The sequence below is a fragment of the Oncorhynchus clarkii genome, chromosome 25 (genome assembly GCF_045791955.1).
Source record: "Oncorhynchus clarkii lewisi isolate Uvic-CL-2024 chromosome 25, UVic_Ocla_1.0, whole genome shotgun sequence".
Classification (NCBI taxonomy): domain Eukaryota; kingdom Metazoa; phylum Chordata; class Actinopteri; order Salmoniformes; family Salmonidae; genus Oncorhynchus; species Oncorhynchus clarkii.
In genome coordinates, this window is record NC_092171.1 from 19,980,248 (window position 1) to 20,005,330 (window position 25,083).

Sequence of the window (25,083 nt, forward strand, 5' to 3'; positions counted from 1 at the left end):
AGTCATGTCTTGGAGTAGCCATTGCTAAGCTGTAGTGAAATGCTGAAAGAGAATCACAAAGAGAAATCTGCCAATTCAAGAAGGAGAGCAGCTGGTGAGTCAATTCATGTAACGTTTAGCTAGCTAAGTCATATAGTTAGCTAGCTAAGCCTCATCTTCTCAACAAGTAAAATCAACCCCTAATCAGCTATTTCTTTGGGGGTATAATTATGCATCGGTTGCAAATGGCTCAGCATCCTCACCCTGACCCTTTTCTTTTATTGGATAAAGAAGTGATATTGGAAAAACTCCCACCTGTGAAGGACCGCTCAAGAGCTTTGCATCACCCTTTGAAACATCAGACCAGCCTTCGAGAGCAACCTTTTGAGGATCATAGACCAAGGGACAGGACTGCCATGAATGAATGGCAGCAACAGTATTCCCAAGATACATTTCATCAATCCAAATATTCCTCCCAAAGCAGAACACATAACTCAGCAAGGACAAAATATGTTTACCCTGAAGAACCAGGTGATAGTGTGTCTGGGGGGAAAGCAGATGGAGTGGACAAGGCATTTTCACTGAAGCCTGTTTACCATAAAAGAACTCTAATCATAGATAGGTTGAGTAATGACGAGGTAGCTTGTAAACCTAATGAGTTTCAAAGACTCCCTCCGTATTTTCCCTCACCACCACATGATCATTCAGAGTATGATAGAAGAAGTGGCATAATAAGCCATAGAAGGCCGGTTGAGGATCCTTCACCATCATTGGAAGAGAACACAAACAGCAGAAGGGTTGCTGGGTACAAACGATCAAAGGGAGAGCAGCAGAGGCTGGATTATGAGCGGAGGATGGCAAGGAAAATTGAAATGGATAAACTAATACTTCAGGAAAAGCTGTTGAAAACTCAGGAAAAAGTGAGAGAAATGCAGCAGAGGGAGAGAACTGTCTCAGGTGATAACACTAAGAGGGCAGAGAGGCATATTAGGAGACCAGTGGAAAGAGAAAAGGAGTGGATCGAGAGCAAGGTGTCCTCAGCTGAGCAGAGAAGGGAAAAGGAGAGAGTTCACGAGATGGAAAGGAGGGAGAGGTTGATGATGAGGAATAAAAGCCGGGAGGATATTGAGTGGCAGAGAGAGAAAAAAGAAGAGTTAAATAGGGAGAGAAGAGAGAAGAAGAGGGCACTTGCAGAAGAGTGGGAGAGGTTGGAAAGAATGGAAAGGGAAATTGTGAACAAGCCAGAGTGGAGTAGAGACAGGAGGGCTGAGAAGGACCTAGAGCAACAGAGGGAGAAAAATGGAGAGTGGAGCAGGAGGGCTATAGAAAGGGAGAATGAAAAGGATACAAATTGGGAGAGGGAGAAAATATTTGAGAGGAATAGGTGGGAGAGGGAGAAAGTGAAAGAGAGAGAACGAAATGGGGAGAAGGTTGAGAAGAAAAGAGACTGGGAGAGGGAGTATAAGTGGGAAAGGTCTTCTAGAGAGAGGTATGTTTCAGCTGATGATAAGAGGAAGGAGCGTGACATATTTCATAGAGGGCTGGATCAGGAGGGACAGCTTAAAACTGCACATAGATCAGTGCCAGGGAGCCGCAGTAGCATCAATTGTAGAAAAATATCTCGAGAAGCTTCCCACACATCACCCTCGGTTCACCGCCAGTCAAGTCGGCTACTGCAAATGGAACTCAGCCCAGTGGAGAGTGCTGACAATGCTTGCCTCCAGCTCATCCCTTGCAGGATTTGCCACAGAAAATTTGCTGCAGAGAGACTAGAGAAGCACCTTCAGGTCTGTGAGAGGATGCAGCGCTCCAGCCGCAAAGTCTTTGACTCCTCCAAGTACAGGGCCAAGGGAACTGACCTGGAAGAGTTCATGAAAACCAACTCAAGAACCAAGTCTCCTGAGGTAAGAGTTTTTCCCCAATTTCTTTAACTTGGGGAAATAATGGTATTTTTTCTCATTTCTCATGCCATTTCTGAACCCTGGTTAATATGATTTTGGCTTGATTTACAGCTAAAGAAGAGCAACTGGAGGCAGAAACACGAGGCATTCATTCGTAATCTGCGCCAAGCCCATGTTCCAGCAACAGGTGCTTTGCATCCCCAACCACCTATCCAAGACAATGATGATTATGTGACCTGCCCTCACTGTGCCCGCCGATTTGCCCCTGGGCCAGCAGAGCGACATATCCCCAAGTGCCAGAACATCAAGAGTCGCCCTCCACCTCCCCGCCACCGCCGCTGACAAAACCAACTAATTTGCAATGATGTTTATAAAAAAGCATTCAAAACTACATTTTACATTTGAGTCATTTAGCAGAAGCTCGACCTACAATTAGTGCATTCATCTTAAAACAGCTAGGTGGGACAACCACATATCTCAGTTATAATAAGTACATTTTTCCTCAATAAAGTAGCTATCAGCAAAGTCAGTGCTAGTAGGGGGGAAAAAGTCAAGAGCGAATGTTAGTTCACAAAAGGCAATTATTTTGTATATAAAATTGTAAAACATTTGGGGGGGGGGGGGGGGGGGGGGGGGGTGCTATGGGATTATTTAATACACTTTTGAAGAGGTAGGGTTTCAGATGTTAAATCTAAAACCCGGATGCAATGTGTTACCTAAAAGCCTCTGCATTAACTTACATTATTATAGAGCAAAATGTACAAGTATGGCGTTGTGGTTTAGTATGAGAGTATTTAGTTTAAAATAACATGTTTGTTCAAAATAACATTTTGAATTGTATAGTTTTTACACATTTTTCACACTGCCTTTGAAGTGGGGGGGGAACTAAACTGTTTAGATGTCATGTCTAAATTGTAAATACTGTAGCAATACAGTATCAGATACTGCCGAACAAGATTGACAGACTGCAAAAGGGTTCAAAGAAAATGAAAACCAACGAGAACAATTGGTGGATTTTGAAGCACAATAAAAAAAATACATTTTGCTCTGTCTATAGTGTTTAGTTCATTTCAAAATTCATCTGACCAAAATGGGTCTAAATGTATTTTACATGAAGCATAACACAAAGGTGTCTCTATGAATGGTGGAACGTAAGACCACTGTAGCGGTACACCCACGCCATTTTATAATGTTGCATAAGCTAAGCTAAGCTAAACTAAGCTAAGCCATTGGAAGAAAAAAATATTGCAAAAATACAGTATAGGTGTAATATTTCAACATTAAACAAACTGTATAAAAAGCATAGCCTATTCTTTCTATTTGTGCACAATTCTTGGTTTAAGAGTATGCAAAGCACTAAGGAATAAGTACGTTCTCTTGCACTGATAAAGGAAATTGCACCAGTGTTGTGTACTGTATCAATTAACTGCACACCAACCAAGAGTTGCAAGCCGTTGGTAAAGGACACGTAAAACACACACTTACTGTACACACACCACCCAGAGTAAACAAATATACAATGTGAATATTACACCTTTCACAAATAGTGTCAAAAGGATGAATCAATACTCAAAAACAGGATGAACACAAAGACAATATAAACCTGAAAAAGAAACAGTTGAGAAAACATTTAATAGAAAAAACAAAATATTACCATTAACTTTACGAAAACAAGCTTTTCTACATTCTAGGAAGAGAACTGTACTAATGACATCACCTTTTACACAAGGAAGATTACCCATAAAATGACAATTTCCTCCACTTAAATACTAGTTAAAACAAATTCAAGGTTATCATCTTAAGGCAATAAAAATAAATGATTGTCTATATTGAATCAGTAGTTTGAGTTATGTAAAAGTGAACCTCATACACCATTTTTTCCAGATACAGAATAGCAAGCTGATCATCATATGAAATACACAAGATTGTAAATACTTAAATGTTAACACTAAATACTTCTTTGGTAAATTAGATGTAAGAGAGACAATATTTGGTATACCTTTGGCTATTTGAAATAGTATTTAGGCTTTTAGTTTTGCAGCATCACATATGAAGAACAGGGCTCAGGGCTTTCGAAATTAAATTAACAAAAAATAAGTACTTGAAATTCACATTGGAACATACTTTTGTGTGTGTATACAGTGTATGTGTACACCCCTTCAAATGAGTGGATTTGGCTATTTCAGCTACACTCAGTGATGACAGGTGTATAAAGTGTGCAAAGCTGTCATTAAGGCAAAGGGTGGCTACTTTGGAGAATCTCAAATATAATACTATTTTTCCCACAGGGTCACCGCAACTCATTGCATATAGGATAGGACAGTTTTTGTTCACGGATTTGCCCCAGCAGATCTGTCCCCATCATGGTTGGAGGCTCCTCCCTGTCCTGCCACAGGCCTGTGATCGGATTGGTGGTTGCAGTTCTTTTCAGTTCCTGCTTTGCGCAGAGTCAGATGGTTGATTGCTGATCAGAGTCTCTCGTTCTCTTTGAGCTGGTCACTGAACTGTTATGAAAGAGAACTCTTGATAAAACTTGTCTGCATAGCAATGGAGTTAATCAGTCTAGCATAGGGACTTGAGTCTGTGTTAATACACAACTTTGCCTACAGGGATCACTACAGGTGCTGGGTTGAATAAAGAGAACATACAGAAACAAAATCAATGAATGTTACATTTATATCTAAGCCAGTGGAGGCTGCTGAGGGGAGGACGGCTCATAATAATGGCTGGAACGGAGTCAATGGAATGGCATACAACAATACCATTGGCATCAAACACATGGAGACCACGTGTTTGATACCATTCCAGCAATTCCACTCTAGCCATTACCAAGAGCCCGTTCCCCAATTAAGGTGCCACCAGCCTCCTGTGACCTAGGCCTATTGGCTACATTGAGGTTCTATCAGGCATTAGTGCGTAAGCCTAAGCTTTATGTGCGCCAAATAGCCTGCACACTGATCGCCAAAAGCTTTTGGGAATGGGCAGAAAAAGTTCATGTCTATCCACTAAGAGAAAAAGGCCAATGTCAGAGTTTAATTCAATAAGAGATAAGCTGTGAAATGGTGTTGAAAATAAATAGAAGGGAGGGGCCAGAAAAGTTGTTTGGGAAAGATTTGGTGAAGTGGTAAAATACTTATTGTTTTCTATTGTGTTATTGACTTGATTATTCCATGTGTAACTGTATTGTTTGTGTTGCACTGCTTTGCTTTATCTTGGCCAGGTCGCAGTTGTAAATGAGAACTTGTTCTCAACTCGCTTACTTGGTTAAATAAAGATGAAATATATATATTTTTAAAAGACAATGATAGCATGTTATATGTGATGATTGTGAGGCGCTACACAAATTCGACAGTCACAAGACGGGACTTCAAATAGGCCTATGGCACGTCAAGGGAACTGTAGCCTACTGTTCAGATGGGTTAGATGGAAACTGACTGTAGGTCTGTAACCACAGTTTTAATATTTCTTGCAGCAAATTGACACACCAAATGTACATTTTGACTCGACAACTGGAGTGGAGAAATACAATGTATTTCATCATCTTGAAGGTGTCATCATCTTGAATGTGAATGTGCAGTTAGCACCTCTACAGATGGTATCTATCTTTATCAGAATCATACAAGCTGATTGTATTTCCACCACATAAAAGACGCATCCAAGCCAAACTGAAATCTGATCAGAAACATGTTTGGTTTGCTCTGCAAAAGAAGCAGAGATGACAGAGACAACTTTACCAATGTCAACTAGATTGAAGCCTTCCTTCTACCATTTATGACATTATTCTAGTGAGCAAGTGTTTATTTAGTCTTCTAGGGCAACATATAATGACAGAAGAGAAGCTGCACACATCTAATTATAGACAAGTTGACTAACAAATAGCCTACTAAAATGTCAGAAATTATAAGAAACATAAATTACGCAAAAAACAATCCTCCACCCCCTGTCAAAAAACGTTCTACCTTCTGACTGTAGCCTATGGCGCATTTTTTATATTTGTGGGTTAGGGTCAAGTGTGGGGCCTCAGATTTTCACTTAATCATATATAAAAAATGATTTGCAATTGTGAGCAGGGGCAGGTGAACAAACAACTGACCCAGGTACCACTAGTCTATAGTGAGTAATGCTTACCTGCTTCTGTAGCAACTGGATTGGTGCCTCTTCGTGATTGACTGTCTCTCGAAACTGTAAAATAAAATGGCAACAACTACAGAGAAACACAGAACAAACAAGCAACTGCACCAGAATACTGTCTCAACTAGCCTTGTGCTGTAACAATGTGTGTAAGGGGTTATCTTGCACATTACTTGCTCTGGAGCAAGTTGGTGCCTCCCCTTCTACAGGCTCCTGCCTCCTCCAACCCGTTGACCCCTTCACAGCCCATACGAGCGGTCTAAAGAAATAACACTTGGTTAGGTTGAGATATTAGCACTGGGGATGTAGTCAAGTGCGTTTGTCATAACCGAGAGGCTTTTCTCAGTGGCGGCAGCAGCCTTCACCTCCTGCAGGTCATCATAGAGCAGTGTGACGCTCTGAGAAAGAAGGAGCCAGTGGGCCAGGTATTCAGCCTCTGGAATCAGGATGAACTCTGCATCCTGTAGTTCCTGTTAGGGAGGATGGACAGGGAGGGACACCAACATTCAGTGGCCATAACCCTCTTTGTTCAGGCTTTTATTATGCTTGTTGTTTTGAGTACAAACATGGCGCAGCCAGACAGGGCAAGAGCTGTCGCAAGTCTGGTTCGTCAGAGACGTTATGGAGGTCTTGATGTGTCACTCGTCTGTGTCATCTTCCTTAGTGCCCCCCCCAATCACCCTTCATGTAGCCCTGGCTCACTCTCCAGATCCACAGTGGAGGTAGAGGCCTGGCCCAGGCCTTAGTGTGAACCGACAAACACCAGGACACACCATGTGGTCAGTACAGTACCAAACTGGTATAAAACTATTGACCTGTTCAGATTGTGAATGTAATGATGAAGTAACCAGAGAGACCATGGCCATCTTACTTACCACTGCCAATTAAAAGTCCACTGCTGTTTGAGCAGATAGTTTTAAAGTTGAGAACCTTTTCTGTAAACAGGGAACATAATCAATCTCAACTGTATTTTTCAATAAATTATTAGCTGGTGTTAGAACAGAAGTTTAGTGGCTAACCCATGATGAGAATGGTGTGCCAGCCGTGACAGGAGTGGTATGGCACATGGTGGAGGGAGCCTAAAATGGGTTGTGGTAAAGCATTCCCAGGCATCCGTTTCCTGCTTTTCCCCAGGCAAAGATCTGACTGTCTGAAAGGATAAGAGATTAGCCAATATCCTTCCAGAACCTAAACAGGGAATCTACCGGTACTCTCCATTAGATTGAGTCCTACTTTTGTAGCTCAGAGCAGAGGACTCCCTGCTAACAGAATAAAGCGAAGAAAAAAAACAAGCACCACAACTCTAAGCTGCATACACACATTAAACAGCATATTCAACAACATGCTGCAACAGAGAATGTTGAAGTTTAGTTGTTTTTCTGACCCTGCAAATGGGGGCGTGTCCGCAGGACACTTTGCTGACCACCTACCCTCCCTCAAAAGACCCCAACAAGAGCTAGATGCCCTGGTGCTTCTTGAAGTCCTTCACACCAAGCTGACCATAATTTTTTGCAGCCAAAGGTCATCAGCCTGCAAGGTCAGAGTTCAGTCAGAACCATGTCTTGATATAAAATTCTACATACTTTCAATTGGGGATCAGAAAAAAAGAGAGAAGAGTCTGGTAGCTGTACAGTTGATGGCAGCAGTGTGGGTCTTCCCAGCAGAAATGACTCTGATCTTATACCTGGCCAGCTGCTTGACCAAAGTGAGTGTAATAGTGTATGTTATCCTCTGGTAGACCTGATATTGAAGGAAGAAAACTTAAATTCTCCACCATTAATTGCATTATTCCTTATTTTAAAGCAATGAGAAGAGGCTGTGAGTGGATCCTAGTATGTTGAGTGTGATGCTGTACCTCTCCAGGAAGGTTTGAGGCCAGAGACTCCAAGGTTGATTGTTGTTCCCACAGGCCAAACCTTTGCCAGAAGGTTCCATCAAGGCCACAGATGAGATACTGGCTCCTTTGGGAATCTCCACCTGTGAACGCCAGACGATACACAACATTATGCTTCCTATCGATTTAAATGGTGCATTCAAACACATTTTCATGAATTTGTCTGGATGATGAAATTGAGACGTCATTGCCCCTTTCCCCATGAGCAGAATTAAATGATATGTTCAAGCTCTCTGCTGGAAACTAGAGGGCAGGATCTTACTTGCATGAGGGAGTTAAAGTCATCCTCACAGTCCTGGCCAAGACTGAGGAAAAGGCCAACTTCATGAATGAATTATGTCCTTCATCATAGCTCCATCTACTGGCAAGATAAGGTGGGACAACAGATATGGAGCTTGAGGGAGGCATGGTGGTAGACATACAGTACTGCTGTGTAGCTCAGTATACGCTGTTCTGGTACATACCGGGCTCTCCACAGCCCCAGGAGTAGATGTCTCCCCTGTGGGTCAGCACCACCACATGGTTGTCTGCACAGGACACCTGCCTGACAGGCCACACCTCAAAGAATTCCAACAGCACAGGCTCTAGCACCTACATGCCCTGCTCGTTCTCCACTCCAATACAGCTGTAGTAGTCAGAACCAAACATGTACATCAGGTCCTCATCTGAAACGAAACAGCATGTTGTCAAACTAGACCAAATCTGTCTGAATTGTATCTGAGTTGTAAAAAGACAGAAACCGAGCCCTCCCACTGTAAACATCCTATTCTACTGGAGTAGTGCTCCACACAGACAGACCACTCACCAGTGACACAGGCAGTGAAATCAGCTCCACAAGCGACCTGACAGATGGCCTTTCCCTGCAGCCTCTCAACCTTGTGTGGCTGCTGGTACGAGGCCTGGGCCCCATGGCCCAGCTGGCCCACCATCTTGGACACACATGAAACCACAACATCAAAAGGGCACATGTTTAATCAACAAAAACAACTTTAAAGTGCTCAAAATGTTTTTTCTGCCTTGGACTTATAGGAACATGGTACTCACAGCCCAAGTGTGCAGCTATTTCTCCATGGTAACCACAGAAAAGTGGGTCTCCCCTGCACACACATGCTGGCCACTGCTTTCACCTTTAAACACATCTGCCACGCTGATCCTCAACACTGGAGCTCCCCACTGCTCCCTGTTCACCCATGACTGCATGGCCAGGCACCATCATTACATTTGCAGACGACAGTGATCACCGACGAGACAGCCTATAGGGAGGAGGTCAGAGACTTAGCCGGGTGGTGCCAGAATAACAACCTATCCCGCAACATAACAAAGACTAAGGAGATGATTGTGGACTACAGGAAAAGGAGGACCGAGCACGCCCCCATTCTCATCGACGGGGCTGTGGTGGAGCATGTTGAGAGCTTCAAGTTCCTTGGTGTCCACATCACCAACAAACTAGAATGGTCCAAACATACCAAGACAGTCGTGAAGAGGGCACGACAAAGCCTATTCCCCCTCAGGAAACTAAAGAGATTTGGCATGTGTCCTGAGGTCCTCAAAAGGTTCTACAGTTGCAACGTCGATTGCATCACTGCCTGGTACGGCAATTGCTCAGCCTCTGACCGCAAGGCACTAGAGGATAGTGCGTACGGCCCAGTACATCACTGGGGCTAAGCTGCCTGCCATCCAGGACCTCTACACCAGGCGGTGTCAGAGGAAGGCCCTAACAATTGTCAAAGATCCCATCCACCCCAGTCATACATTGTTCTCTGCTACTGCATGGCAAGCGGTACCGGAGTGCCAAGTCTAGGACAAAAAGACTTCTCAACAGTTTTTACCCCCAAGCCATACGACTCCTGAACAGGTAATCAAATGGCTACCCGGACTATTTGCATTGTGTGCCCCCCCAACCCCTCTTTTTACGCTTTTTACGCTACTGCTACTCTGTTTATAATATATGCATTATGTCATACAGTATACTCTAGCTATCCATACAGACACATGGCACTGCTCGTGGTTACAATTAGCTGTACACTGGCTGCTACCACTTTTCACACCTGCCTCCAAACCGAAGTCATGTCCCTGTGGCAGAGTAAAGAGCCATGGATGGAGCCGACTACAAATACAGCAGGCTTACAGTGCCTTGCGAAAGTATTCGGCCCCCTTGAACTTTGCGACCTTTTGCCACATTTCAGGCTTCAAACATAAAGATATAAAACTGTATTTTTTTGTGAAGAATCAACAACAAGTGGGACACAATCATGAAGTGGAACGACATTTATTGGATATTTCAAACTTTTTTAACAAATCAAAAACTGAAAAATTGGGCGTGCAAAATTATTCAGCCCCCATAAGTTAATACTTTGTAGCGCCACCTTTTGCTGCGATTACAGCTGTAAGTCGCTTGGGGTATGTCTCTATCAGTTTTGCACATCGAGAGACTGAACTTTTTCCCATTCCTCCTTGCAAAACAGCTCGAGCTCAGTGAGGTTGGATGGAGAGCATTTGTGAACAGCAGTTTTCAGTTCTTTCCACAGATTCTCGATTGGATTCAGGTCTGGACTTTGACTTGGCCATTCTAACACCTGGATATGTTTATTTTTGAACCATTCCATTGTAGATTTTGCTTTATGTTTTGGATCATTGTCTTGTTGGATTGTTGTATTTGGCTCCATCCATCTTCCCATCAATTTTAACCATCTTCCCTGTCCCTGCTGAAGAAAAGCAGGCCCAAACCATGATGCTGCCACCACCATGTTTGACAGTGGGGATGGTGTGTTCAGGGTGATGAGCTGTGTTGCTTTTACGCCAAACATAACGTTTTGCATTGTTGCCAAAAAGTTCAATTTTGGTTTCATCTGACCAGAGCACCTTCTTCCACATGTTTGGTGTGTCTCCCAGGTGGCTTGTGGCAAACTTTAAACAACACTTTTTATGGATATCTTTAAGAAATGGCTTTCTTCTTGCCACTCTTCCATAAAGGCCAGATTTGTGCAATATACGACTGATTGTTGTCCTATGGACAGAGTCTCCCACCTCAGCTGTAGATCTCTGCATTTCATCCAAAGTGATCATGGGCCTCTTGGCTGCATCTCTGATCAGTCTTCTCCTTGTATGAGCTGAAAGTTTAGAGGGACGGCCAGGTCTTGGTAGATTTGCAGTGGTCTGATACTCCTTCCATTTCAATATTATCGCTTGCACAGTGCTTCTTGGGATGTTTAAAGCTTGGGAAATCTTTTTGTATCCAAATCCGGCTTTAAACTTCTTCACAACAGTATCTCGGACCTGCCTGGTGTGTTCCCTGTTCTTCATGATGCTCTCTGCGCTTTTAACGGACCTCTGATACTATCACAGTGCAGGTGCATTTATACGGAGACTTGATTACACACAGGTGGATTGTATTTATCATCATTAGTCATTTAGGTCAACATTGGATCATTCAGAGATCCTCACTGAACTTCTGGAGAGAGTTTGCTGCACTGAAAGTAAAGGGGCTGAATAATTTTGCACGCCCAATTTTTCAGTTTTTGATTTGTTAAAACAGTTTGAAATATCCAATAAATGTCGTTCCACTTCATGATTGTGTCCCACTTGTTGTTGATTCTTCACAAACAAATACAGTTTTATATCTTTATGTTTGAAGCCTGAAATGTGGCAAAAGGTCGCAAAGTTCAAGGGGGCCGAATACTTTCGCAATGCACTGTATGCCCACAAAGGGACAGAACAACCACACTGCTATCTGGACTTGATTTGGTTTGAGTATCCAGTCTGCCCACCAAATCTGTTCAATGAATGTAATCAGCTCTGCAGTAACTATAATAACTGTGTGTTCATTTCATTCAGCACTACGTAATTGAGATCTACATGGTCAACATAACACCAGAAAAGCACAGCTTTCCAGGCTAATACTTACACTGTTATCACACAACTTTATAAGGTTTGTTTTAGTTAGGAAGATTTCAGCATCTTGAAATCCCTTCAAGAGAAGAATAAAATAGGTCAGAAAAAAGAAAACTGTGACCAGACCTAATAAGGACTTTTGTATTCATAACCAACACAGCTTACATACAATACAAATAATCAAAGCAGCTCATAGCACAAACATTGAGGAAAGTTTGGACCCAACCCTGGAATTGACCTCTGCAGGATACCAGCCTTATGAATGTGAGCCACTGCAGAGGTAACTTGGTACAGGTACCATATGACAACCTAGGGGAATTTAAGATGTTTTAGATATTAAAAACTGGCAGGGAAAAGATGAAGTTGAATGTTCACAATTGTTCTTATCTAGAACAAAGGCAGAGCCATTGTGTGTCTGTAGGTACAATACACCCTTACATCAGGTTGTGTTTCACTTTCATACCTCCTCAGTGAAGTGTTTCCCCTTCCCCTTCTGTTGGTTGATTTTATAAAAAGGATTTCCTCCTGAAATTGAATAGATAGTGGTCCCTTTCAATTGCTACTTTAACTGCCAGACCATTACAATTGGGGCAATCATATTTCAGTTGAGCCAATATCATTATCCCGTCATACAATGTATCACATTTAATAAGGACACATAATAACACAGCTTTAATATCCCATGTGTATTTCATACAAATACACCACATTCAAGTGATAAGATGAAGCCATATCTCACCATTACAATATTCAAGCTCAATGAGCAGAGTATCCTTGTCCATGAAATGTTTGAAGTAGGCTGTTGACGTTGTGCTGTAGGATGGAGAGGATGCTGATCTCATTTGTGATATCTTTATGCTCTTTATCTGAGAGGCAGTTAAAGTCCGCCTCCTTCCACACCAGAGAGTTGTCCTGTAGAGTGATTGACAGGGGACAGACAGAGAGAGGTCAGGATGAGATCAGAAACACTTTCGCTTTGAAGGCTACAACAAATAACACCCCAAGAGACCTCAGGCAACAAGACTTCACTGCAATTACTTACTCAAAGTTAAAATATTAATGTAATTAATTTAATTTTTCCCATTGTGCTTCTGCTATTATAAAATGTAATAGAGTAATAAGATAATAATAACAAGATAAAACAGGGTATATCCCTAATAATGTACTATACATGATATAGGCTTTAATCAAACAAACTGTTCTTTCAGCAAGTAAACAAAGGTTTGACATTTACAAAAGGTTGTTGTTTTCCTACTAGGATCAAATAAATACAAACCATGCCCTTACACTATTACTCTTGAGCAACGTGAATAATAGCAGTTTTGTCAAACGGCTTGGGAATGTAATGGATCTTCAGCTCTCTCGCAAGCCTTTCTCACTGGGGTATGAAAACTAAAGTAGACTGGCCATCTCAGAGGCTAATGGCCAGGTTTGGTGGGAGACTCACTCAGCATGCAGGAAAAGCTATTGTAGATCACTAATAAAACAGGCCAGTACATTTTTTATGCATTTTGCTCTGACAGAACAGAGGTGTGTGCGTGTGTGAATGATAGAAATAGTGCTTGACCTGCTTACCTCTGTCTGCTTCGCCAAATGCCCCTTTTCCAAGGATCCAGATTGGAATGTAATGTAACTTTTCTTCCTTGCTGTTGTATTCTGACGTCGATCGCCCACTGGCGAAAGATTCACTGACAGAATATGAATTTAGTGAGGCGAAATGCCTTTCATAGTCTTCCAGTGACATTTTGAGTATAATAAGCGGAACACAACTGTAGGCCTAACAATTGCAAACTATTTACAAATCAATTGCGTAAACAAACTCCTATTAATTTAAAATAACATTTTGGGGGGAGTAGAATGTACAGAGAACTGCTATACATTGTATCAGTAAAAGGGAGCTTATGTAATGAATACTCAAGGACAAAAAGGTGTATATTCACGAGCAGAGCGCGGCAGGTATTTATTTCGCCTTCGCAGAATGCAGGAATCGTGGTCACAGGCAGGCAAAGGTCATCCGAAAGGATGCAAGTTCAAATCCCCGAGCTAACAAGGTACAAATCTGTCGTTCTGCCCCTGAACAGGCAGTTAACCCACTGTTCCTAGGCCGTCATTGAAAATAAGAATTTGTTCTTAACTGACTTGCCTAGTTAAATAAAGGTCAAATTAAAAATACACAGGTAGGCAAACACTAAGTGAATCAAAACTAGGACTGAAGGCTATACCTGGTTTCCACAAACGCACTAGGAAAAGGCTTAGTAGAGTCAAAACGAACAATACCTCACAAAGGCACAAACAGAATGAACTGAACTAAATAAGGAGCTGATGAGACCAGGTGAGTAACTAACACAGGTTAAATCAATGAACAAAAATGAAAGACAGGACTACGTTCAAGAACACAATGAAATAGAATCCGACAGGAAAATAGAAAATAAATACAGAAACTTACATCATCATAGTTACGACTGCTTCAAAAAAATTATCCCACAGCAATAGTGTGCAACAACGTTGTTGGTTTGCTAGTTACCAAGATACTTGCAAATATTTTGGCCTGGTCTTTCGAAACCTTTGGACGTTGTTAATGCGCAGTAATACAATAACCATCTCCCCTGATCTCTGATAGTAATGTATACAGAAAATAAGATATCTACAGTTTAAACACCCACTTTACTAAATGTACATTTTGGAAGCTGACAGTAGCGCTCACTCGACTGTGCCACAGCACAAGGAGTCCATCTTTTTCATTTCTATGCATTCATTAAAGACCCGGAAACACTCAAGTTACTAGTGCTTAGATCTGAATGGTGGCGCAGCGCAAAATCTGTGGGCAGAAGCAAACTTCATAAATCTTTATTTAGACTGTGTTTCTGTAGATCTCAGTGCGCATTAATACCCAACAAAATCTAACAGCACTGTCCAATTCTCGTACATTTCCTCAGTGAAAACAATGTACTGAGCAAATGTCAAATTGGCTTTTTACCAAATTATCATACGATAGACCACGTATTCACCCTGCACACCCTAATGGACAAACAAATATGTTCCGGTCAGCCTCAGAGAACAACATCGACCTATACGCTGACTCGGTGAGTGTGTTTATAAAGAAGTGCATTGGAGATGTTGTACCTACTGTGACTATTAACACCTACCCTAACCAGAAACCGTGGACGGATGGCGGCATTCACGCAAAACTGAAAGCGCTTCACCGCATTTAACCATGGAAAGAGGTCTGGGAATATGACTGAATATAAAACAGTGTAGTTATTCCCTCCGCAAAGCAATCAAACAAGCGAAATGTCAGTACAGAGACAAGTTGGAGTCGCAATTCAACAGCTCAGACACAAGATGTGTGTGGCAGGGTCTACAGGAAATCACGGACTACAAAAAGAAAACCAGCCACGTCACGGACACCGACGTCATGCTTCCAGACAAACTAAACACCTTCTTTGCCCGCTTTGAGGATAATACAGTGCCACCGTCACGGCCCGCTAACAGGGACTGCGCCCCACCCCCTCTCCTTCTCCGTGGCTGACGTGAGTAAAACATTTAAACGTGTTAACCCTCGCAAGGCTGCTGGCCCAGACTGCATCCCTAGCCGCGTCCTCAGAGCATGCGCAGACCAGCTGGCTGGTGTGTTTACGGACATATTCAATCGCTCCCTATCCCGGTCTATTGTCCCCACATGCTTCAAGATGGCTACCATTGTTCCTGTACCAAAGAAGGTGAAGATAACTGAACTAAATGACTACCGCCCCGTAGCACTCACTTCTGTCATCATGAAGTGCTTTGAGAGACTAGTCAAGGATCATATCACCTACACCTTACCGGCCAAGGTAGACCCACTTCAGTTTGCATACCGACCCAAGAAGTCCACAGATGACGCAATCACCATCACACTGCACACTGCCCTGTCCCATCTGGACAAAAGGAATACCTATGTAAGAATGCTGTTCATTGACTATAGCTCAGCATTCAACACCATAGTACCCTCCAAGCTCATCATCAAACTAGAGGCCCTGGGTCTCAACCCCGCCCTGTGCAATTGGGTCCTGGACTTTCTGACGGGCCGCCCCCAGGTGGTGAAGGTAGGAAACAACATCTCCACTTCGCTGACCCTCAACACTGGGGCCCCACAAGGGTGTGTGCTCAGCCCCCTCATGTACTCCCTGTTCACCCACGACTGCGTGGCCATGCACGCCTCCAACTCAATCATCACGTTTGCAGACGATACAACAGTAGTGGGCTTGATTACCAACAACGATGAGACAGCCTACAGGGAGGAGGTGAGGGTACTCGGAGTGTGGTGTCAGGAAAACAACCTCTCACTCAACGTCAACAAAACAAAGGAGATGATCATGGACTTCAGGAAACAGCAGAGGGAGCACCCCCTTATCCACATTGAAGGGATAGCAGTGGAGAAGGTGGAAAGTTTTAAGTTCCTCAGTGTACACATCACGGACAAACTGAAATTGTCCACCCACACAGACAGTGTGGTGAAGAAGGCGCAACAGCACCTCTTCAACCTTAGGAGGCTGAAGAAATTTGGCTTGTCACCAAAAACCCTGACAAACTTTTACAGATGCACAATTGAGAGCATCCTGTCGGACTGTATCACAGCCTGGTACGGCAACTGCACCGCCCTCAACCGCAAGGCTCTCCAGAGGATGGTGCGGTCTGCACAACGCATCACCGGGGACAAACTACCTGCCCTCCATGACACCTACAGCACCCGATGTCACAGAAAGGCCAAAAAGATCATCAAGGACATCAACCACCTGAGCCACTGGCTGTTCACACCACTACCATCCAGAAGGCGAGGTCAGTACAGGTGCATCAAAGCTGGGACCGAGAGACTGAAAAACAGCTTCTATCTCAAGGCCATCAGACTGCTAAATAGCAATCACTAACTCAGAGAGGCTGCTGCCTACATTGAGACCCAATCACTGGCCACTTAAATAAATAGATCACTAGTCACTTTATACAATGCCACTCTAAATAATGCCACTTGAATAATGTTTACATATGTGTATCTTGCATTACTCATATCACATGTATATACTATATTTTATACCATCTATTGCACCTTGCCTATGCCGCTCGGCCATCGCTCATCCATATACTTACATGTACATATTTTCATTCACCCCTTTAGATATGTGTGTATTAGGTAGTTGTTGGGGAATTATTAGATTACCTGATATTATTGCACCGTCGGAACTAGAAGCACAAGCATTTCGCTTCACTCACATTAACATCTGCTAACCATGTGTATGTGACAAATACAATGTGATTTGAATTGATTTCCCATACCGTACCTTTGAAGCGCCCAAAAAACTTTGGAGCACTAGTGGGTGCATGGTATTGTTGTTTCTGGCTCATTGACATATTTTGAGTCGTCCCTTGTAAGAGGCTATATTTTTTTGCACCCATTAATGAGAATGCTGTACTTATTTAACTCCTATGTGGTTATAGTGCCCCATCAATTTAAAATGTATAGGAGACAGATTGGAGAGGCAGCAAGTCTTAAACCTTAAATGGTTGAGCATTTTGCCATGTCCTTTTGGTCTGTTTTGACCTGTAGTCGCTGCCAGTTTGGAAGCCTTTGTTATGGCCTCTAGAAGTGCAAGTGATATAAAACACCAAATATTTATTCATATGCTTTAATGTTTGTAAACATTTTACCTAGCAGCCAACCTACTTGCAACAATCCCTTGTAATTACAATAAAATACTGTGGAATACAAACCTCTGCCATCAATGGATTTCATTCATTTCGATTACGGTAGCATTGACTTTTTTACAGTATAATAATACAGTACGGTATTGTACTCTGTGTCACTACACAGTACTTGCTTTGATACTGTATTTATATTACAGTAGGTGTGTTTTAATATGAAATATAGAATTTTACTTGCCACCGAGATGCCTGTAAGCTACTGTCAAAATCACGTAACCCCTTTCTACAATCACTGTATCTCTGAAGTCAATCCTGTCATTGCGCAAATAGACACGTCCACACACTCACACACACACACGCACACACACACACACACACACACACTATATTGACACAGTCTAATGTTTGAACAAACTCCACAGAGAGATACGACCATCCCCACTAACTGGAACATTTTTAACAGGGCAGACAATTCAATGGAGAATTACGAGAAATATACCGAAAATGGGTTTGACACAGATGAAGCTCCCATCTATCATAGCCAAGACCAGAAACCAGGTACCATAAACAAATACAATTTTCAAGTATAAAATAATAGGATTTAGATATTAAGTCAATGCGTTAACCTTTTTCTTCAGCGTAATGTGACTGTACATTTTTGTTTTAGTGTGTTTTTGAATTGGCTTTAGAAAAGCTCTTTGCGACAATGTGGTCTTTGACACTGCCCATCTCTAAAAGTGTAACCCTGATCCAGTTTGTGCAAATCATACCTTTTAGTAAGCTGTCTAGAATGTTTCACTGAAGTCGTTCAGTGAAAACATGACTATTTTGTGGACCGTTTATAACTTGTTTATAACCTCGACACTCTGATACTGACGGAAATGATCCCTTTCAGTATCTACATTCACAGTACGAGATGGGCCCAGTTTTCCACATTACCGATTGGTTACAATATGTTTGGGGCCACTTAGTGCTCTTCTACTGGTTGTTGCCATTGTCCTGGGAGTATACTGTGAGTATAACCATGTCCAAAGACAAGACTCAACACTAAGTATAGTAATCTCTCACTCTCGATGTACATGTCAATGCAGCATGCATGTCCTGTTGTTTACATAGAAAAAACGTAAATGTACTACTTTGTTTACGAAAGGTGTTTTTTTTCTCCCTAGTGATATTGGGTTCCTCTTTGATCCCCACAGGTAATAAAGTCAGTGAGAGTCATCTTCCACTCTATCAGAATTTGACACAGATCAGCAGTGAGCTGGAGCACTTCAGAGCTGTCCAGAACAATGTGATTCATGATAAAGAGGAGGCCCAGAGAAAGTTACACAGAGAGCTCACTAGCCTCCACCAACTAGAGATAGCATTACAGCAACAGACGACCAGCAACGATAACTTTCAGGCGCAGATTGAGAGCCTTCGCAAGGACAAGACGCAGCTGCAGTCCCAAATATCTTCGCTTGGTGAGATAACTTTTTGTGAGACACCCAATTTAGGATTTGATCTACTGACTAGTCAAAAAACAAACATCCAATGTGTCTTTACAGAGGTAAGCTGTGGCCTATGTTTGCCAGGATGGGATCTGCTGAACTCAACATGTTACTACTTTGCCATTTCTGATGCCATTGAGTCTAGAAGCTGGGGAGAGGCCAGAAAAGACTGTTTAAGTTATGGAGCTGACCTGGTTGTGTTAGATAGCTGGGAGAAGCAGGTAAGGCATGGACCGGCAGTGCGGATCTTGTTCCTGTAACTGGGAGCGTGATGTTTATTATCATATTTTGTGTGACTCTGAGGGCATTGTATTGGGAAAGTGAGTACTGTTCCAAACTTGGCATTATTGATCATTTAACCAACCTAGTTCAACAGCTTGTTTGTGCATGACTCTCTCTCTTTGTCTGTGTTTGTTTGTGTGTGTGTGTGTTTTCTCAGGACTTTATGAGTAAGGCGATACAAGCATTAAGATACAGTTCAATAGTCAGGTACAACACAGGGTTCTGGATTGGACTGAAGGAAGAAGAGGACACAGAGGGGAGCTGGACATGGCTGGATGGGACTGAACTGACTCAGGGGTAAGCACTGCACAAGTCATTGGAATTGGTTTGTTCAGTAGCTAGTGTTACCATTGTCTATTACTACTGTCTTATTACCTATTACATAGTCTAAAAATGAACCTTGACCTTTGTTCAAGGTACTGGGCAGATGGGGAGCCGAATGATTATAAGAAAGCCGAGGACTGTGCAGCCATTTACTCCAAAACCTATCCCAGGAAGACTTGGAACGATGCCCCATGTACACATGCACTGAAATGGATATGTGAAATGAAAGCAAAGGCAGGCCAGGAATTAAAGTTGTAATAATTTGTCTCATGAGTGTTGTCATATACAAAGACACTACATGTTAAATGAAAATGTATATAACAAAAGTAAATTAAATTAATATTGGGCAATTATAATACATCTCTGATTGTTTGAGGATCTTTCTGTCACACACACACACACACACACACACACAAACAAACACTCCTCCCTCCACTCAAACCACCAATGGCTTCACAGTATTCACATGAAGCATTGACATAGGGCAATGACTAAACAAATCATCCACAGGCAGAGAGAATGAGTAAACAGTTGTTTTAGTTCAATATTGGCAGACAGCAGACAGACAAGTCAATGGAGAATTCTGACATATCAAACAATGTGTTGAAAGGATTCAAGGGAACATATAATGAGCTGATATGTCAGGATGATTTCAGCACAGATGGACATCCTCTCCATAACAGACAAGACCAACAACAAGGTACAGTGACCTTTTTCGGAAAATCAAGAGACTAACTGCTCTCCTATAAAATATCAATCCAGGAGCTTGGTGACAGATTGTAGATTTGAGAATGTAATTCTGAATACAGGTATGTCACAAAAATCCTGTGGATTAACCCAAAGCTTATTGCGGTAATACTTGATAAAATTGTCCCTTGTCCAGTGTCCATATTCATGGTGAGAGATGGGCAGAGTTTTCAATTCTATCGATTGGTTGCAGTGAGTCTGGGCATGCTCAGTGCTCTTCTACTGGTCATTGACATTGGTCTGGGGGTCCAATGTGAGTAGTGTCCTTTATCATTTCACTCTGCTTTAAATAATTAAATGAATAATTCTGTCCTCTTCCTCTAGTGATGTTAGGTCTCTCTTTGGTCCCCACAGACAGCAAAGTCAGTGAGAAGTACGGTCCACTATATCAGAACTTGACACATGTCAGCAGTGAGCTGGAGCAACTCAGAGCCACCCACAGTAACATGATCCATGCCAAAGAGGAGGCCTTGACATTGTTGCAGAAAGAGCTCCAAAACGTGTACAAAACCAGCGGGCAGCTAGGGAGTGCCAAACACACTGGCATGGAGTTACAGAGGCAGGTTGAAAGCCTTCAGGGACAGAAGGTGGCGTTGCAGTCCAGCGTCACTGAATTTGGTGAGACTTTTGTATCCTATGCAATATTGTATCTAGAAGAGACATTGAGGAATTTATTATTGGTAGATGTTCATAACAAAATAATTGCTTTGATAATATCCCACTCTGGAGATCTGAAACAGCAGTGCATGCTTATATGGGGGCCTGCATTTGTCACGTTACAACAAAAGTAATGTTTCAATGTTTTCCATCTCATTTTATAACAGTGGAAAGCTGCGGCCGTTGTTTGCCAGGATGGAAATTGCTCAACTCGGTGTGTTACTACTTTCCCTTGTCGAACTCCATTCCTCTGAAAACGTGGGACAGAAGCAGAGATAGCTGCATTAAAAAAGGAGCTGACCTGGCAATAATAAATAGTGAAGAGAAGCAGGTAAGTTATTTGGATATATTCCGTATTTCTCCCGATAGGCGCAGCGGTCTAAGACACTGCATCTCAGTGCAAGACATGTCACTGCAGTACCTGATTCAAATCCAGGCTGCATCACATCCGGCTGTGAGTGGGAGTCCCATAGGGTGGCGTACAATTGGCCCAGCGTCGTCCAGGTTTGGCCGGGGTAGGCCATCATTGTAAATAAGAATTTGTTCTTAACTGACTTGCCTAGTTAAATGAAGGTTAAATATATATTTTTTAAATATGGTGTAACTTCCACAATGTGTTAAAGAAAATATACAGTACATACCAGGTTAGCATAGATTGAGTAGAACATTCTAGCATTCTCATCAGTTCTATGGAATGTCTCTCTAAGTGGAATTATGTTAATGTCCCACTCCATGGAATAGACCCCTTTACATGGTAAAGGTTTGACACTCTCTCTCTCTCTCTCTCTCTCTCTCTCTCTGTATGTGTGGTGTGTGTCTGCTCAGGAGTTTATCAATAAGGCAATACAAGCATTACGATACAGCTCAGGATCCTGGCACCTAACAGGGTTCTGGATTGGACTGAAGGAGGAAGAGGATAAAGAGGGAACCTGGGCATGGCTTGATGGGACTGAACTGACTCAGGGGTAAGAGCTACACAAGTTATTGGAATTGGTTTGTTTAGTAGCTAGTATTACCATTGACTATTACTACTGTCCTATTAATTAATATCAGCGCCATGTAGACTCTGATTAACATAAGTTTAACGTATCTGCTGTGGCATGGTATGGAGATAGACAAATTGTATAAAAATTTACCTTGACCTTTGTTCAAGATACTGGGCAGATGGGGAGCCTAACGACGATATGAATAACGAGGACTGTGCAGCCATTTACTCCAAAAACCATCCCAAGGCGACTTGGGATGCCATGAAGACTTGGAACGATGCCCCATGTAGATATGCACTGAAATGGATATGTGAAATGAAAGCAAAGGCAGCCTAGGAATTAAAGTTGTAATAATTTGTCTCATGAGTGTTGTCATATGCAAAGACACTACATGTTAAATGAAAATGTATATAACAAAAGTAAATTAAATTAATATTGGGCAATTATAATACATCACTGGCTGTTTGAGGATATTTCTGTCACACACACACACACCTCCCTCCACTCAAACCACCAATGGCTTCACAGTATTCACATGAAGCATTGACATAGGGCAATGACAAAACAAATCATCCACAGGCAGAGAGAATGAGTAGACAGTTGTTTTAGTTCAATATTGGCAGACAGCAGACAGACAAGTCAATGGAGAATTCTGACATATCAGAAGATCTGTTTAAGGGAATCTGTTGCTACGAGCAAACCCGGATCCGGGATCCTATTTATAGCCTCAAGCTCATTACCATAACGCAACGTTAACTATTCATGAAAATCGCAAATGAAATGAAATAAATATATTAGCTCTCAAGCTTAGCCTTTTGATAACAACACTGTCATCTCAGATGTTCAAAATATGCTTTTGAACCATAGCTAAACAAGCATTTGTGTAAGGGTATTGATAGCTAGCATACCATTAAGCCTGGCATTCAGCAGGCAACATTTTCACAAAAACAAGAAAAGCATTCAAATAAAATCATTTACCTTTGAAGAACTTCAGATGTTTTCAATGAGGAGACTCTCAGTTAGATAGCAAATGTTCAGTTTTTCCAAAAATATTATTTGTGTAGGAGAAATCGCTCCGCTTTGTTCTTCACGTTTGGCTGAGAAAAAAACCAGAAAATTCAGTCATAACAACGCAAACTTTTTTCCAAATTAACTCCATAATATCGACAGAAACATGGCAAACGTTGTTTAGAATCAATCCTCAATGTGTTTTTCACATATCTATTCGATGATAAGTCACTCCTGACAGTTTGGTTTCTCCTCTGTTCAAAATGGAAAAATGCTCGCACCTGGAGATTGCGCAATAGTTTCGGCGGAGGACACTCAGCGGACACCTGGTAAATGTAGTCTCTTATGGTAAATTTTCCAATGATATGCCTACAAATACGTCACAATGCTGCAAACACCTTGGGGAAACGACAGAAAGTGTAGGCTCTTTCCTTGCGCATTCACAGCCATATAAGGAGACATTGGTACACAGCGCCTCAAAAATCTGTCTCACTTCCTGTATGAAATTTCATCTTGGTTTCGCCTGTAGCATTAGTTCTGTGGCACACACAGACAATATCTTTGCAGTTTTGGAAACGTCAGAGTGTTTTCTTTCCAAAGCTGTCAATTATATGCATAGTCGAGCATCTTTTCGTGACAAAATATCTTGTTTAAAACGGGAACGTTTTTCATCCAAAAATGAAATACTGCCCCCAGAGTTTCATGAGGGATTCAAGGGAACATATAATGAGCTGATGTCAGGATGATTTCAGCACAGATGGACATCCTCTCCATAACAGACAAGACCCAACAACAAGGTATCGCAAGGAAAACGTGACCTTTTCGGAAAATCAAGAGACTAACTGCTGTCATTTAAAATATCAATCCAGGAGCTTGGTGACAGATTGTAGATTTGAGAATGTAATTCTGAATACAGGTATGTCACAACAATCCTGTGGATTAACCCAAAGCTTATTGCGGTAATACTTGATAAAAATTGCCCCTTGTCCAGTGTCCATATTCATGGTGAGAGATGAGCAGAGTTCTCGATTCTACTGATTGGTTGCAGTGAGTCTGGGCATGCTCAGTGCTCTTCTACTGGTCATTGATATTGGTCTAGGGGTCCAATGTGAGTAGTGTCCTTCATCATTTCACTCTGCTTTAAATCATTAATTGAAAGATCTTCTGTCATCTTCCTCAAGTGATGTTAGGTCTCTCTTTGGTCCCCACAGACAGCAAAGTCAGTGAGAATTACAGTCCACTATATCAGAACTTGACACAGAGCAGCAGTGAGCTGGAGCAACTCAGAGCCACCCACAGCAATATGATCCATGCCAAAGAGGAGGTCCTGACAGGTTGCAACCTGGTCTAAGAGAATTTCATACTATTCTGTATGTAAATCTGAGACATCCCATTTAGTTTGATATGTTACATTTCATTTGGTATTGTAATGACCTAACTAGATTATAAAGGAACAATTGTCCAGACAGAGGATTGAGTTTAAGAATTTACGGTTCATTAACCCAAAATCACACAGGCTACTGTTTGGCTGTAGCCCACACCAAATAAACAAAGGATACCCCTATAAAACAACCGTGACCTTCTCTTGTGAAGACAAATTCTAGCTAGGTGGCTAATGGTAGCAACTCGCTAGCGTTAGCTAGGCTAGGGTTTAGGGGCTATGGTTAAAGGGTTAAGGTTAGGGTTAGCTAAAAGGGTTAAGGTTAGGGGAAGGGTTAGCTAACATGCTAAGTAGTAGCAATGTTGCTAATTAGAGATTCAAACTTGCAATTTATGGCTTGCTTGATGTTCGTGTTATCCACCCACCTTGATTAACCATCCTCCTTTCGTTTTTTCCGTAAGTAACCATCTGTTTTATGAAACCATGCCAAATTTAACATATCATTATAAATGGAGTGCCCCGGTTTTAGGTACAGAATACGAAATGCTCTGAGACCAGGTTGCGAGAGCTCCAAAAGGTGAACAAAACCAGCAGGCAGCGCCAAACACACTGGCATGGAGTTACAGAGGCAGGTTGAAAGCCTTCAGGAACAGAAGGTGGCATTGCAGTCCAGCGTCACTGAAGTTGGTGAGACTTTTGGGACTATTTTGTATGCTATGCAATGTATGTAGAACAGACA

The 25,083-nt window shown here is 42.1% G+C and overlaps 3 protein-coding genes and 1 pseudogene across 3 annotated transcripts; 3 read left to right on the forward strand and 1 right to left on the reverse strand.

The window, feature by feature from the left end:
- Nucleotides 1-1,635: 1,635 nt before the first annotated feature.
- Nucleotides 1,636-2,222, forward strand: LOC139383581 (zinc finger, C2HC-type containing 1C). Its single transcript, XM_071128155.1, has 2 exons — nt 1,636-1,883; nt 1,992-2,222. Exons 1-2 carry the CDS (start codon nt 1,659-1,661, stop codon nt 2,220-2,222), a joined length of 456 nt encoding a protein of 151 aa, XP_070984256.1. The 5' UTR covers nt 1,636-1,658.
- A 740-nt stretch (nt 2,223-2,962) lies between these two features.
- Nucleotides 2,963-8,946, reverse strand: LOC139383242 (serine/threonine-protein kinase Nek9-like; annotated as a pseudogene).
- Nucleotides 8,947-17,893: 8,947 nt separating this feature from the next.
- LOC139383241 (C-type lectin domain family 10 member A-like) lies at nt 17,894-19,925 on the forward strand. The gene is made up of 6 exons (XM_071127687.1): nt 17,894-18,027; nt 18,365-18,481; nt 18,669-18,932; nt 19,017-19,180; nt 19,399-19,538; nt 19,658-19,925. The coding sequence occupies exons 1-6, from the start codon at nt 17,946-17,948 to the stop codon at nt 19,821-19,823; spliced, it is 933 nt and encodes a 310-aa protein (XP_070983788.1). The 5' UTR covers nt 17,894-17,945; the 3' UTR covers nt 19,824-19,925.
- A 135-nt stretch (nt 19,926-20,060) lies between these two features.
- On the forward strand, nt 20,061-22,408 carry LOC139383240 (asialoglycoprotein receptor 1-like). The gene is made up of 6 exons (XM_071127685.1): nt 20,061-20,265; nt 20,449-20,565; nt 20,667-20,930; nt 21,137-21,300; nt 21,795-21,934; nt 22,123-22,408. Exons 1-6 carry the CDS (start codon nt 20,139-20,141, stop codon nt 22,289-22,291), a joined length of 981 nt encoding a protein of 326 aa, XP_070983786.1. The 5' UTR covers nt 20,061-20,138; the 3' UTR covers nt 22,292-22,408.
- Nucleotides 22,409-25,083: the final 2,675 nt, after the last annotated feature.